This window comes from Leptonychotes weddellii, chromosome 5 (assembly GCF_054177405.1).
Source record: "Leptonychotes weddellii isolate Sample4059 chromosome 5, ASM5417740v2, whole genome shotgun sequence".
NCBI classification, from domain to species: Eukaryota; Metazoa; Chordata; class Mammalia; order Carnivora; family Phocidae; genus Leptonychotes; species Leptonychotes weddellii.
The window spans coordinates 31872167-31886070 of NC_138373.1; the positions used below are offsets into that span (position 1 = coordinate 31872167).

General features: G+C 48.7%; 1 protein-coding gene across 6 annotated transcripts in view; it reads right to left on the reverse strand.

Annotated features, from left to right (window-relative positions):
• The window catches only part of RBFOX1 (RNA binding fox-1 homolog 1), a 1962285-nt gene extending 1952100 nt beyond the window's left edge, over nucleotides 1-10185 (reverse strand). For 2 of the 6 annotated variants that reach the window (XM_081820077.1, XM_081820074.1), the window contains exon 1: nucleotides 9866-10185. In XM_081820077.1, coding sequence (XP_081676203.1) covers nucleotides 9866-10075 — 210 coding nt within the window. In that variant the 5' untranslated portion in view covers nucleotides 10076-10185. The remainder of the gene's footprint in view (nucleotides 1-9865) is intronic. The other 4 variants (XM_081820075.1, XM_081820072.1, XM_081820076.1 and 1 more) reach the window with 3 other exon arrangements.
• Nucleotides 10186-13904: the final 3719 nt, after the last annotated feature.

A 13904-nucleotide genomic window follows, 5' to 3' on the forward strand; every position in this document is an offset into this window, starting at 1 on the left:
CAGCTAGTTGGACATAAATGCACCCTCAGGTTTGTGATACCTGGGGCAGGGCCCAGGATGATTTCACTCAAGATCAAATATCAAGAACCACACAGAATCTGCAAAAGGGGAAGAAGCAGCTTTCAAAACTATGGTTGGTTTCTACTGAGAGTCTTTCAGATGGAAATTAAGCAGCTCTTCACCAGCGCCAGAGAGAAGAGCCTCTTGCAGCCTGAGAGAAAGAGCTGATGAATCAGGCACACTGGCAGATCAATCAGCCCGCGCGTGTGAACAAGTTTATGGTGGAAATGAAGGGCTTTATTTGTTTGGCAAAACATGATGTGGTTTAATCGCCAGGAGGGAGGAGTGTCTAAAGCGGCAACACAGTGGCTGTTGGCCAGGGTTTTCTAGAAGGGGGAGGCGGTGATGATGAGGGCTTCCATTTCATCTGCAGCCCCTTGCAGAGGGAGCTAGGGAAAGCTTTGCAGCCATCTGCATGCTGTTTGCATGTCTGGCTGGGCAGCTGTGCTCCAAACAAGGGTGGATGGGGCAGCTCTTGCCCCTGTGTTTAGAGAGAGATGGGAGGGAAACCAACAGAGGTAACAGGGAGAAAGATGCTAGGGAGTACCACCCAGACCCGGGGGCTCGAGTATCCAACCCATCAGCCTCTAGGCCACTAAAGCAGCCCAGGAGGGTCTTCTCAATTGGTCCCCATCTCTGTGCCTATAGACAGTCCCTTGAATGGAGACACACCAACACACACTGACAACCTCCACACAGAAATGTCAGATGTAGCAAGAAAAAAGACAGGACACCAGTTAAACCTGAATTTCAGATAAACAACGAATTGTTTTTATGTCTCAAATGTTGCATTGGGATATACCTATACTAAAAAAATTGTTCATTGAAAGTCAAGTTGAACTGGCAAAACTAGTCCCACACAAATACAACCTAAGACTTGGAAACTTACAGAGAAATACACACACACACACACACACACACACCTTGCAGTGTCCAAAGTGAAGGAGAAAAAGCAAGGGCCAAAATGGGGGTCCCCAACCCTCCATCTCCCTGTCTTCTGTCCCTGGGCTCAGAACAAGCCAAGTCCCTGCCAACTTGGAGCCACTTGGCATCCGGGTCCAAGTTGGGAATGGAGGTGCCCTGATACAGCAGGATGCTGACCAGCACCTGCCCAGACCCCAGCTTCTGGGCTCTGGCCTGAAAGACACAGCAAACTCCTATGGGCCTTGGGAAGTATGGGAAAGGGGCAGGGGGCTCTAAGACTGGAGAGTCATCTTGGAGTCCTCCACCTGGGAACCTAGTGGGAGTTCTGTTTCCTTTGGTCTGCTCTCACTGCCTCTGCCACAGTCTCTGTCCCTGCCATTCCAGTCACTGGCTGAGCATTTTCTGAGCAGCTACTAAAGGCCTGGTGCTAGACTTGGTACTGAAGACACAGGCCCTCGTCAAACTACAGTCTGGCTTACTCAACACTCAGCAATGACCCCCAGCACTTGCCTAAATGTGTACAACAAGCCAAGCGTGTGGAAGTGATAGTTACTTCACTGAGTCCTCCTAGCAGCCCAGGGTGGCAGTCGTTATTATTATATTCTTATCACCACTTACCTTTGAGGAAACTGAGGCCAGAGAGCTGAAACAGCTTGCTCAAGGACACACAGGTAGAGAGTGGCAAGGCCTGAAGGAGTCAAATGCCAACTTTGGAACTTGTAGTAATATCACCAAGAATGTTTGGGAAAGTGAACTTTCCCTCCTCCAGTGTGAGGCCACCTGCCGGAGCGGGAAGCCAGAGACTCCCTGCTGGGGGTGGCACCAGGGTGTGGACTGACCTAGATGAAAGTGAGACAGAGGATGCCATTCTGGCCAATGCCCTTAGGCTTTGGGGGATGACCCTTGTAGAGGATGGCACCACGTAGAGCCTTAGGGAGCTGGCAGCAGGAGAACATAATTCACCAGGACGCAAATGCAGCACTGATCACCCACTGACCTGGATATCCTGTTCCTAGGAACATCTCACAAAAAAGACAGACACAGAGCATCAAGTGATATGTGCTGGAATATTCATCACAACACCATTTGCAATAGGGAAGAAACAGAAACCATTCAGAGATCTATCAGTATAGGGTTGGCCTAAAGAAAGTACAGTGCATCCACACAGCAGAATAACTGTCTGGAAAGGAAGGTGGAGTCCAGGTTCCAACATGATATGATGTCAAAGATATACATCACTGAGTTAAAAGGAGGCTTTTCCAAACAATAAATATAGCATTATCCTATTTTTATTTTTAAAAAGATTAAAATTAAACAATTTATGTGCAGATATACACGCTTGCATACACACAGAGAAAGGTGTGGAAGGATAAACCTCAACCCATCCCAGTGTTACTTCTGGGAAGCAAGACTGAAGAGAAACAGATAAAGGAGGAGTTTTGCTTTTTATTTTCTATATAGTGGTATTGTTTAAATCCTTTACAATGAGCAAATAATAATTTGTATTTTTAATAAATAGAACAAAAGCTAAAAAATTATACTCATACCATGCAGTATAATCTTTCATCCAGCCTGATTCCTACACACTAGGGCTTACAACTCTATCAGGTCAACACAGAACACAGAAGCAAAAAGAAAAATGAAGAAGGCAGTAGATTTTCCCTCCCAGGTACCTTCCAATTCAAGCGAACAGGTTTCCAAGTCACAAAGTCTTCCTTATCCAGACACACAAGACAAAAGCCCCAAACCAAAGACACAAGCCCTGTCCAGGTTTCTCCAGGGCAGAGGTCTGAGACACAAGGCAGGTCTGCACACAGTCAGGGATGGAGGCCTGGGCAGGAGAAGGCACAGAGCCAAGCAGACCCTCAGGGTAGCCCCTGCATTCTCCAAAGACCTCCAGACCCGGAGCTTCACAGAGCCCCCAAAAGTCTATTTCTATGACACCCTGAAACACAGTGAGAGGAGTCAGGAAGAAGGAAAACAAGCAAAATTCAAAAAGCCCAGACACACCTGAACTATGCTAAAGGTATCTGCTCTTCTCTCTGTTTTTGGAAATTCCAGCTTTCTCCTTTGTGCCTTCAAGATTCTTGCTCTGCACGCCAGCTCTCCTTTTCTCCTGTTTGCCTCTACCATCCTTTTGGAGCCTCTTCCCAGCAGCTTTTCCCAGGCCCCCTCATGCTTTGGGGCTGCACTCTCAGACCTCCAACCTTCCTGGGACCCCCACTCACCAGCTGGTGAGGTACAGGGTGTCAGATGTAGCCAAGATTCTTTGGAGAAGCAAAGGCAGGACCCCTGTGGGCTGTGAGTAACCTGACAACTTCCTGCTGGGGCTCAAAAGAAGGGAAAAGACCAGCCCCTCCATGGAACAGCCCCATGAATACAAGGCTCTCAGCAGCCTCTGGAGACCTGTACTGATGGTCAGAAGTCCTGTCACCCCCACATGCAGTTGCCTGCAAGGAGGGCCATGCAGGAAGCTGTGTGTTGCTCAGAGAACAAAAAAAAAAAGGAAATTAAATGCACCATCTGCTTATTAGTGAGAGCTTTTGAGGCAGACACTTAAATATGCATGCCCAGACATTATAAAACTTCAGGGGGAAATGTTAAATTTCAATAACCTGAGTTCTTGTGCTTGCAAAAACCATCTTTTTTTCTCTCTCTTCTTGGTGATTTGGAAGTTCTGTACCCCAAATTCACAGCACCAAGATGGTTGACCTCACTGGATTTGGGCAGTTGTGCAAAGTGGGACCCTAAACACTTGCGAGGGATCCATCTCAGGGAATTTCTTAGGAAGGGAACAAGTCGCTATTCCCCACCCCCCCCTTTTTTGTCTCCCCCATCCAAAAACTGCATGATGTTAGCCTTGTGCCCTGCCACAGTGGTGAGGAAAGTCCACTCAGAACCCCAATCCTGCCCCTGACACCAAAGACCCATAAAGTTGAGAGTGGGGGACCTGTTGCCCCCCCCTTTGGAGTCCTGCAAGTTGAGCACTTTTACTGCAACCCCTCCTCAGAGCTGCACACATTTCAAGGACAGCTGTACTCACACCCTCATGGGACACCATATGGGTGCAAGGTCCCTTAACCTCAGACTCTCAGGTAAATATTTTTGGCTTTGTGAGCTATACAGTCTCTCCCAACTACTCAACTCTCCCATTAGTGCAGGCAAGCAGCCATAGACAATATGTACATGAATGGGTGCAGCTGGGTGCCAATAAAACTTTACTTACAATCACAAGCAGGGGGTCAGCATTGGCCCATGGACCAGAGTCTGGCTCTACCACTAGAGTAGGGTCTCCAAGAGAACAGGAACTGAACCATCTCATAGATCAGCACCTAGACCAGCACCTAGCACATAGGAGCTGCTCAAATACTTGGAGAAGGAATGAAAAGAGCCCTCAGTATTGAGAGGTGAAGATCTCCCAATGGCACCATCTTGTGCCAAGAAACACTGCCAGGGCAGGGATCTCCACCAAAAGGCTGGGTCCTTTTCCAAGGTAATGTTGAAAAGTGACAGCTGAGTGTTGTGAGGAGGACAGAAAGCTCTGGAGCCATGTGCACAAACTATAATTTTGCAACAAAGTCAAGACCATGAGTGTCCCATGTTTTGGTGCACACACCCCAGTCGGGTGCTGAAATGCCCACACTTAGGAAGAATCCTGGTACCCCCCCCCATAACCGGCCTCCATTAAAATTCCAGCAAGAGCCCAGGAGCATGATATATTAAATCCAACAGGCTCTCTTCAACACAACCAACCTTCATCTTTCTGTCCTACTGTCTGTGGAGTCACATGTCCTCTGCCTGATGCTCCTCTGATCCTTCTCATGGATTCTCTCCTATCATCATGAAGATTTCCTTGGGCTAATACCAAAGCCCCTCCCTTTTCCCCTCCACTGTTTCCCCTGTCAACCTCAGGTGTCCCCATGGCCCCAAGTATCATCTACATTGATGCCCCTCAAATCTGAATCTCCAGGCCCAGACCTGTCTATCTTTTTTTTTTAAAGATTTTATTTATTTATTTGAGAGAGAGAATGAGATAGAGAGAGCATGAGAGGGGGGAGGGTCAGAGGGAGAAGCAGACTCCCCGCTGAGCAGGGAGCCTGATGCGGGACTCGATCCCAGGACTCCAGAATCATGACCTGAGCCGAAGGCAGTTGCTTAACCAACTGGGCCACCCAGGTGCCCAGACCTGTCTATCTTGTTAGACATTGTCACCTGGGTCTGAGAGCAAACTCAGCCAGAGTCCAAAATCAAATTCATAGTCTTCCCTGCCATTCTGGAGGTCAATCTGACCCTGCCTCTTTCTCATTGCCATTCCAAATAGATACTTAAGTCCTTACCGTATCTCATAAGCTTTCCTCTGTTCAGGCATTCAACCCCACCCACTACCATCACCACTATCCCAGCCACCACATCCCTGGCAGAGACCCCTGTCCCAGCCCCCAAACTGGTCTCCCTCCTGCTCCTTCAGCTCCAAATCATGTTCCAGAGAACACAAAGGGACAACAACCATCTCAATGAAATGAAAAGAATCAGAAGGACATTGGCTGGCAGTCTGTGTCTTTCCAGCTGAGAAGCCCAAACCACACTCTGGTTTGCTAGCACTGGGGTTAAATATTTCTGAAATGATTAAAGCTAAGGGCTACACAGCTCACAATCCAAAACTACTGCAGGCACAGAGGCACCTGTCTCTCGCAGAGCGGTCTGAACCATCCAGTATGTGGCCTATACCTCTCTGTTCTCACTGAAAGAAATGCCCTCCATGCCTTCTTCCTCCTTGGAGGACCCTTCACCAACCTGCACCCCAGTTTTTGGCCTTTGGAGGATGAGGGAACCTCCTACGGTTTCTCACTTGCACACTGCAATCCTCAGAAGCTTGCCTCACAAATTATAGGAGAGCCCATGCGGCACCGTGTTCCGGTAGGTGGCCATGTCTTCATGTCAGCTTGAGAGATCGTTGCCAGGGAAATATCTATATCTCGGCAGAGAGAGCTTCAGCCCTGTGGAGTCCAGCTGTGTTCAAATGGGAATCCAGAAACCCAGATGTTGGTCCAAAAGCCCTGTCATGGCAAGCCAGCTTTGAAATTCTCCAGCGTGGGAGTAAACTGAGTGTCACCTGCTCTGACTACCCACACTCCTGTCTCCTAGAATCCAGAACCAGAGAATCAAGGAGGAAACTGGAGGGAAACCAGTGAGTTCCATGGGGAAATCTGAGATGCCACCTGAATCCAACCTAAGGTTTAGGTGGATGATCCTTGCACCTCACCAAATGGATAAGGGGATGGAAGACAGAATCCAACTCACCCAAATAAGTAAAAATGGAATTGACCATCCGACTCACCCAAATAAGTAAAAATGGAATTGACCATTTGTTTTGTGCTTTTCTGTGTCTAAATGCTATGCTAAGCCTTTTCCATTTATTATCTTGGAATTGTATTGAATGCCCACATAACCTTCCATTGAGGTTTATCTTACTATCTCCATTTTATAGATGAGGAAACTGAGGCCCATGGAGGTTGTATAAATTTCCCAAGGCTACATAGCTTATGAGTGGTACAGCAAGGACCCAAACTTAACACCTACTCTCTGAAACATTTTTGCAGTGGCTTTCAGATAAGGTGATTTCATCTGCATCCTCCCCAAGCCCTAGACATTTGGCAATGTCTGGGGACATATTCAGTTGTCACACTGGTGATGGAGAGGCAGTGTTAATGGTATCCAGCGGCTATAGTCCAGGGATGCTGCTAAGAACAGCCCCCCACAACAGAGAATGATCTGGCCCCAAATGTCACCAGTGGCAAAGCTGAGACACCCAGGTGTAGACCTTCACCAGTGAGAAGGGAAAGACCTGCAGTTTGGACTTCCCTCTATAGGGGGCCCCCTGCTGATGATGACTTTTCTGTTCTGGTCTCAACCCTGGGGACTCTTGAATGAGGATTCCATCAGGGGATTTCATCTCTGCCCAGCACAATCCAGAAGTCTATGCCGAGCTTCTTGATCTTGAGAAAAACTGAACAAACCACTAATGTTGATAATGTTGATAACCAATTACCTAGAAGAGATCCTTCTCTCCCCCCAGGAAGAGCTCCAGACCAGACTCACCCTGGGGTCACTTTAAAGGAGTCAATAAAGGCTCTGGGAGGATTGGTTCTTTCATTCCTTCTCAGCAACCCTGGTCTGGAGAGAGCAAAAGGAGTCTGTGAAACTTCTGATTCCTAATGGGGGATCAGTCCTCACTAGGCACATACCCTGCTCCAGCCGCATCTCCAAAAGGACTCTGCACTGAGATAGCTCCTGGGGCCTCATTTTACCTCCTAAAAGCACCCCATAGCAACCTCCAGAGGAAGCAATCCCCTTCCCCTTCAAGGCAAGAGCCAAGCGTGGGACCCACTTGGAGGGACAACCAGTCACATGCAAACCTCAGCCATCCAAAGCACCAAACCCAGTGAAGGTAAAGGGTATTTAATCCTTTAAAAATATCTAGATACAATATGGACAGGGAGGTGATGCCCATGCAGCTTCTGCAGAGAAAAGCCCAAAATGATCTGCACCTAAAAATAATCTGCTATTAAAGAACAAGGATGTTTTTAACATTTTAGCCAAGCTAATGGTCTACATAGACAAAAATTTCATGAAAAGGCGTTCCATTCTTCTTGATCCATTTAGACATAGTCTGTGAGTGAAGAAATGGGTTCTCCTCAAAGAAATAGCTGCTGCTCCTGGCACCAGCCCGAAACTGCTTTCTGGGTTCTTTAAAGAGAATATTCCTATAGAAACTACAAAGGAGGAGAAATCTATCTGATGGGCATTCTGGGCAGCACAAGCTTGGCCAACCTTTAAACTTAAAAACCAAAACACCATTGCTGTGAAGGGCCACTTTCCCCAGAAGATCCACGTGCCCCAAAAGGAGAAAATAAAATTGGATTCAGATTCAGGAAAGAAGGACAGTTTCTATCCAGTTATGAAATAATCCTTCAAACCATGAGATCCCCATTTCCCTTTTTGAACCAAAAAGTTCAATGGGGTTTCTGCCTTTTAAAAATTTCATCACCTGCCCAAAACTCCTTAATCTTCAGAAAGCATTTAATATGGAGATTCTGGCCTAAGACCTTCATCTCTTATGATGTACCCCCAGAACCAAAGACGACAGCAAGTGAGCCACATGGAGTGAATTTCAGTACTAAATCACATTTATTGAGCACATACTATGTGCCGGCCTCAATGCTAAGTGCTTTCTATGGATAAACTTTACTTAATCTCAGGGATAATAACCCCATGAAACAAGGCCTATTGACATATCCATTTCACCAATGAGGACACTAGTCTCAGAGAGGTTAAGTAACCTGCTCTGAGTCACTCAGCAAAGGAAGGCCAGAGCCAAGATTCAAATCCACATTCCTACATCCCACTGCACTTGGTCACTTCCTTGCATTCTCATATCTGGTCTTTGGCAAAGTCCCAAGTAATGAGGAAAGTGATAGAAAGAGGAAAGGTTTCATGGCACTGCACTGCCCCCATAATCATGTTTCTGACCCAGGGCCTCTCCTCTTACCACACTGCGACACATCCCTCTCACTCTTTCCATGATGTGTCCCAATAAACCTTCCATAAGGATTATCCTTCTCCTGGCATCTCAGAGAGAAATTCACCTGGTTCTGGTGTCCAGGTGGCCCATAGTCTGAACACAATTACAACCATGGCGGGGGGCGTTTAAATCTCTGAAGCAGCGCCTGGGAGCAGCCCCACTCTGGGTCAGCTGGGCTTTGATGCAGACTGGTGATCGGAGGCAGGCTGCAGCTGCCTGTGTGGATTTGGGAGAAAGAATGGGAACTCTATCATGGGGCTCACTAGCCATAATCAAATTTTTAAGACAAGCTCAGCCAAGCAAATGGTCAAGAATAAAAACATTTGGAAGAAACAAAAAGGTCAATGCCATTATCCATTAAAAACTCTCAAGGTGGCAGCCCTTGCCATGGGGACGGCTATCCAGCCAGCCCTCATCTGTCCTCCAGACTCATGTGCTCCCCAAATGTAAGGTCAGCCAGGTCACAACTGGAAGATTCAAGAGAGGAAGCAGAAAGCGGGAACCAAGGGATCAAGCCGGCCACTGAGCTCCATCCCACACATGCCTAGTGACTCACATAACCATGCACATATACAACAAAACACCCTTACAGATACCCTCGGCCAGTAGGGACCACAGCCAGGTACCCGAGGGGATGCTCAGAACTTTGCCTCACTGTCCCTCTCAGAAAGAATAAGGAGAGGAGAATGACTTCGGGGATGGAAGCCACCTGCCTTCTCTCCCAACTCTCACTGCCCAACCAGAATGGGGAGCAATGACAGGAAGATGCAGGGCAGGTGAGGGGCATGCGCTGAGCTGCTGCCAGCCCACATGCTGACAGGGCAGGCTTTGGCAGAACCTGTGTTAGGGTACTTCCCACGCAAGCCCCTTACCAGGTGAGAGAAACACACAACCAGTAAAGTCCCAGAGAGACACCTAAAATAGCACTGCCCAGGAGGGAGCTGAAGGTTGAGGGCTGCTCTGAGCCCTCCTTCCCCTCACCTCCTTCCCCTTCTGGGGGCCCCCAGGACACAGCTTCCCCTTCCCCTTTTTGGCTAACTGCAGAACCCACGGGTCTCCCAGCCAGATAACGACGATGTCGTGGGAGAATCAGCGAGTCAATGCTACATAAAGAAGAAGGGGGTTGCCACCAACAACCAAGCATCTAGTTTCTCAGAGGTCCCCATGAGCTGTCACACCGCGCCTGCCCTCAGGAGTTGCTGCCCAATTATCAACTTGGACCTGACGGCCGACGGGGAGCATCCTGCCCACCCCACCCCACCTCTAGCCCCCGTCCCTCCTGCGCCCAGGCTCACTTACACCTCTGCCTTCGCCACCTGTCTGGGTGCCGGTCTCTTCCCTGCCCAGACGTGGCGCGTCTTCTCCTTCCTCCTGCGCTGCGCTTCCTCCCTCCAGCCCCAGCTTCAATCTCTTCTCCTCCGGAGGGGCATCCTCCTCCTCCCGCCTCTGCCGGCCATCCCTGCCTCTGAGCTTGCCCGAGTCTTCGGGGCTGCCAGAAGGGCTGGCCATGGTTCCAGGGTGCTCTGTCTGCACTTGGGGAAGAGAAAGGACTCGGCACTCTCCCGAACCCAGCGGCCTGTCGGTGGGAGATCCGGCTTTTGAGCGCGGGCTCAGTGGGTTCGCGCGGCTCGGCTCGGAGCTGGGCTCCTCCGCGGACCACTCCTGTCTCTCTGCCGCCCCCTTCTGGCTGCTCACGCATACCGCAGGCACGCGTGGAAGAGGCCTGAGCTCCTCTCACCTGCTAAGGGCCAGGCCGGCTCTGGCAAAGCCCTGCCCCCAGGGTGCACCCCCACGGTCTCCCTGGCCAAGGAAGGGAGAAAGAAGGGACAGAAGAGGTCCACTTCTCCAATGCCCTACAAGGATGGACACCTTGGTCTTTGGTACTATTCTGCATCTTGAGTGATTTAGAGGCTGCCCAGAACAGATCAAGAATTTGGCCTGGAGGGTGACAGCCTTAATGCAAAGACACCACCTTTCAAAGCTATGCTTACCTATCAGGGATATTTATTGAGCATCACTATGGGCCAAGCACTGCCCTGGGGCGGGGGGGCGGGGGAAGTGTTGATTGATTGACATTGTCAACGGGGCAAAGGGCTGCAACAGAGGACTACTGGGAACAAGGGAACCTAAAACAGAAGAGCCTCAGAAGGCCTGGAGCTGGGAAAGGGGCAGAGGAAATGAGCACTGACTGGAGATATACAAGATGAACAGTTCTCAGCCAGGTAAAGGGTGTTCCAGCAAAGGGAATAGCATGTGCAAAAGTCCAGAGGCTGGGAGGAAGGCAGCAAGAAGCCTGTGTGGCTGCAGCAGGATGGGTGAGGGAAGAGAGGTGTGGTGGATAGAGAGGTTGCTGGGGACCAGGCATGAAAGGCTGGACCAAGGAGAAGACTACGGCAGGGACTCCGCACAGCAGCAGTGCTGATGGACAAAGGGAGGAGACTTTGAGAAATATTTTGCAATGATGGATTGATAGATAGTGTGCCCAGCATGTTCTTAACATCAATGTGGGACTCCCTCAGCTGTGTTGGTTGAACCAGGAGGTATTTTCTGGACAATTAACTGTTACCACTGTGTCCAGGGAAGGCTGAGTGAGCACCAGACTCCTATGTTCCCTGAGCTTCCTCAACCAAGCACAGAGATCATGCTGCAATTTGCTTCTCCAGTTTTTCTCCCATTAAGCTCCTTTAGGCAGTCACTGCCTCTGCCTTGTTCATGATTTTATTCTGAAAAGCTATCAAGGTGAGCAGCCCGTAGTAAGTGCTCAAGAAACATTTGTTGCATGAGTAAATGGGTCTGCTCCCGCCCAGCATTCTCTGCATCCTACACCTTCCCCTTCTCGATCCAGGCCCTTCCTCTCTCCTCCATCTTTTCCCTCCCAACGGGCACAAATAATTCTAATAAACATGGTTGGGCTTTGAGGCCCTCTTATATTACCTTCCATCTAAGTCTCACAACAACCCTGTTATTATCCCCAATGTACAGAGGTGGACACGGAGGTATAAAGAGGGTAAGCAACATGCCCAAGGCACATTATAGTGGGAACTGCTGCCACTGAACTGGGAAACCTAAATGCATTGGGTCATTGGATCCCGGCGTGGCAGAAGCCAAGTGGCAGCTCAACAGCCAAAGTGGGCATGGTTACCATGGACAGTACAGTCAAAACTAAAATCAGGATAGTCTGATGTGCACAGAACTATGACATTGGCAAGTTGGTCATGGTATCCCTAGAAGTGAAATAGATGGGAAGCCTACTAAATTCCTACTGATCTGAATGAGCAGAATTCTAGGTCAACTGAACAAAAGTCTAACTTGAATCATAAAAGCAGAGTCATGACCTCCCTCAATCAGTTCCCAGACTTGAGCCAGTTTACAGACCCAGGAAGGCTGGGTCCCCTTGGGGGAGGATCTTGGTACATTGCCCAAAATTGTATAATGTTAATCTTTTTCCCAGCCCTCCCCAAAGCTACCTATGGCCTTTTCCCAGGTGACTGCATTGAGGAAAAGGAAAAAAATCAGACATTTACAGAATCACAGGACATGGGCTCTAAAACGACACTAATTCCAGGAGACCCAAAACATCAGTGGGGTCCACCAGAGTAGGGCTTATGTAGGTCAGATGACCAAGAGTTTTAGCTCCCTTGTCTCACAGTGGGCCCAGTGGGACTCCAAACCCATCCTGTGGTTATTATACAGTGATAGAGCTGGGATTCAAACCTAGGGTGTCCAACTGAGAGACTGTGCTCTTAACCACAAAACAGTCTGACATTTCTAGGAAGAAAGTATAATTCACGATTCCGGTCTCCACACTTCCATTTTGGCCCAAGGTCATAGCGTCAACTCCATTTTCTGCAGCATTTGAAACTAAGCAGAAAAATTAGGGACAATCAAAGGGTTACAGGGCCTGACATCAAAAGAAAGGGCATGAGTTTACCAAGCCAGTGGGGTAGATCCCCCAGGGACCACTCTTCAACCTTCCAGCAACTTGACTAGATCTGATGATGATGATCAAGATGAGGGATAGTCCAGAACAAAGGTAAGTCCATTTACACTCACCTGGGAAAGTGGCTGGCCTCAGATAAAGGCAAGTCAGCATTTGCAGAAGTGGTGAGGGCAAGGGATGTGGGCAAGGGCCCCAACAACATTGGCTATGGAACCTAACCTGCTGTGGTCAGCCAGCTCTAGCCAGACAAAGGTAAGCAGGGTGGTGATGGGGAAGCTCCTTTTGTGGGTCTCAAATATGTCTAGATTCTCACCCTTCCACCGTGGGGTTTACAGGGCAAGTTAGCTCAGCTAGGGCTCTGGGGACAGAGTTCGATTACGGTTCTGGCTTCACTCTTAGCTGCATAACCTTATGCAGGGAAACTGACCTTTGGGAGCTTCAGTTTCCTCATCTGTAAAATGGGCATAACAGTACCTCATGGGAATTATCATGAATTGAACAAAATTGTGCCTACAAAGCTCTTAGCATGACACATAATAAGGACTCAAAAAGAAGGTATATCATCTGAAACTAATGTAACATTATGTGTCAACTATACTCAAAAAATTTAAAAAAAAAAAAAAAGTGTATCTACTTTTAACTACCAGTAACTCATGTGCTTTTCTTGTAGGGAAGGCAAGTCTAGCTCTGAAGTTGGAGGGTCCTAAGGCTTCAGATGTGATAGTTGATAAGAGGGAGACTGAATAAGGATAAGACTGACAGGGACGCCTGGGGGCTCAGTCGTTAAGCATCTGCCTTCGGCTCAGGTCATGATCCCAGAGTCCTGGGATCGAGCCCCGCATCAGGCTCCCTGCTCTGCGGGGAGCCTGCTTCTCCCTCTCCCACTCCCCCTGCTTATGTTCCTGCTCTCGCCTTGTCGCTGTCAAATAAATAAATAAAATCTTAAAAAAAAAAAAAAAGGATAAGACTGACAGCCAAAGTGAGGAAGTCAAGGCAAGAGCCAGGAGGCAAGGGGACAGCTGTCTCCCACACTTGAGCCAGGTTGGCCAAAGAAGCTCAGAGTCTGATATCTTAAGCTGGTCATGAATTAGGGCATGAAGAATGTAAACCCCATAGCTACCCTACTAAAATCCCTCTTGTAAACCTCTAACCATTTGGGAGGTATAGGGAGGAATTCAGTGGCTAGGACCACCATCTTCCCACCAATGCCCACCTTGGGTTATTAGCTGAGGACCAGGATTCTATCAAGGTGAGACAAGCATCTCCTTAAGCTCTCACCCATCTAAGCTATCCAGGCACTGACCCCCGTAAGGGCAGATCCCCGGTTCCAAGGTATTGCTGCTTCCTCTTCAATGAGAAACCCCTACAGGAGGTACTGACCCCTCCACAAGGTAACTC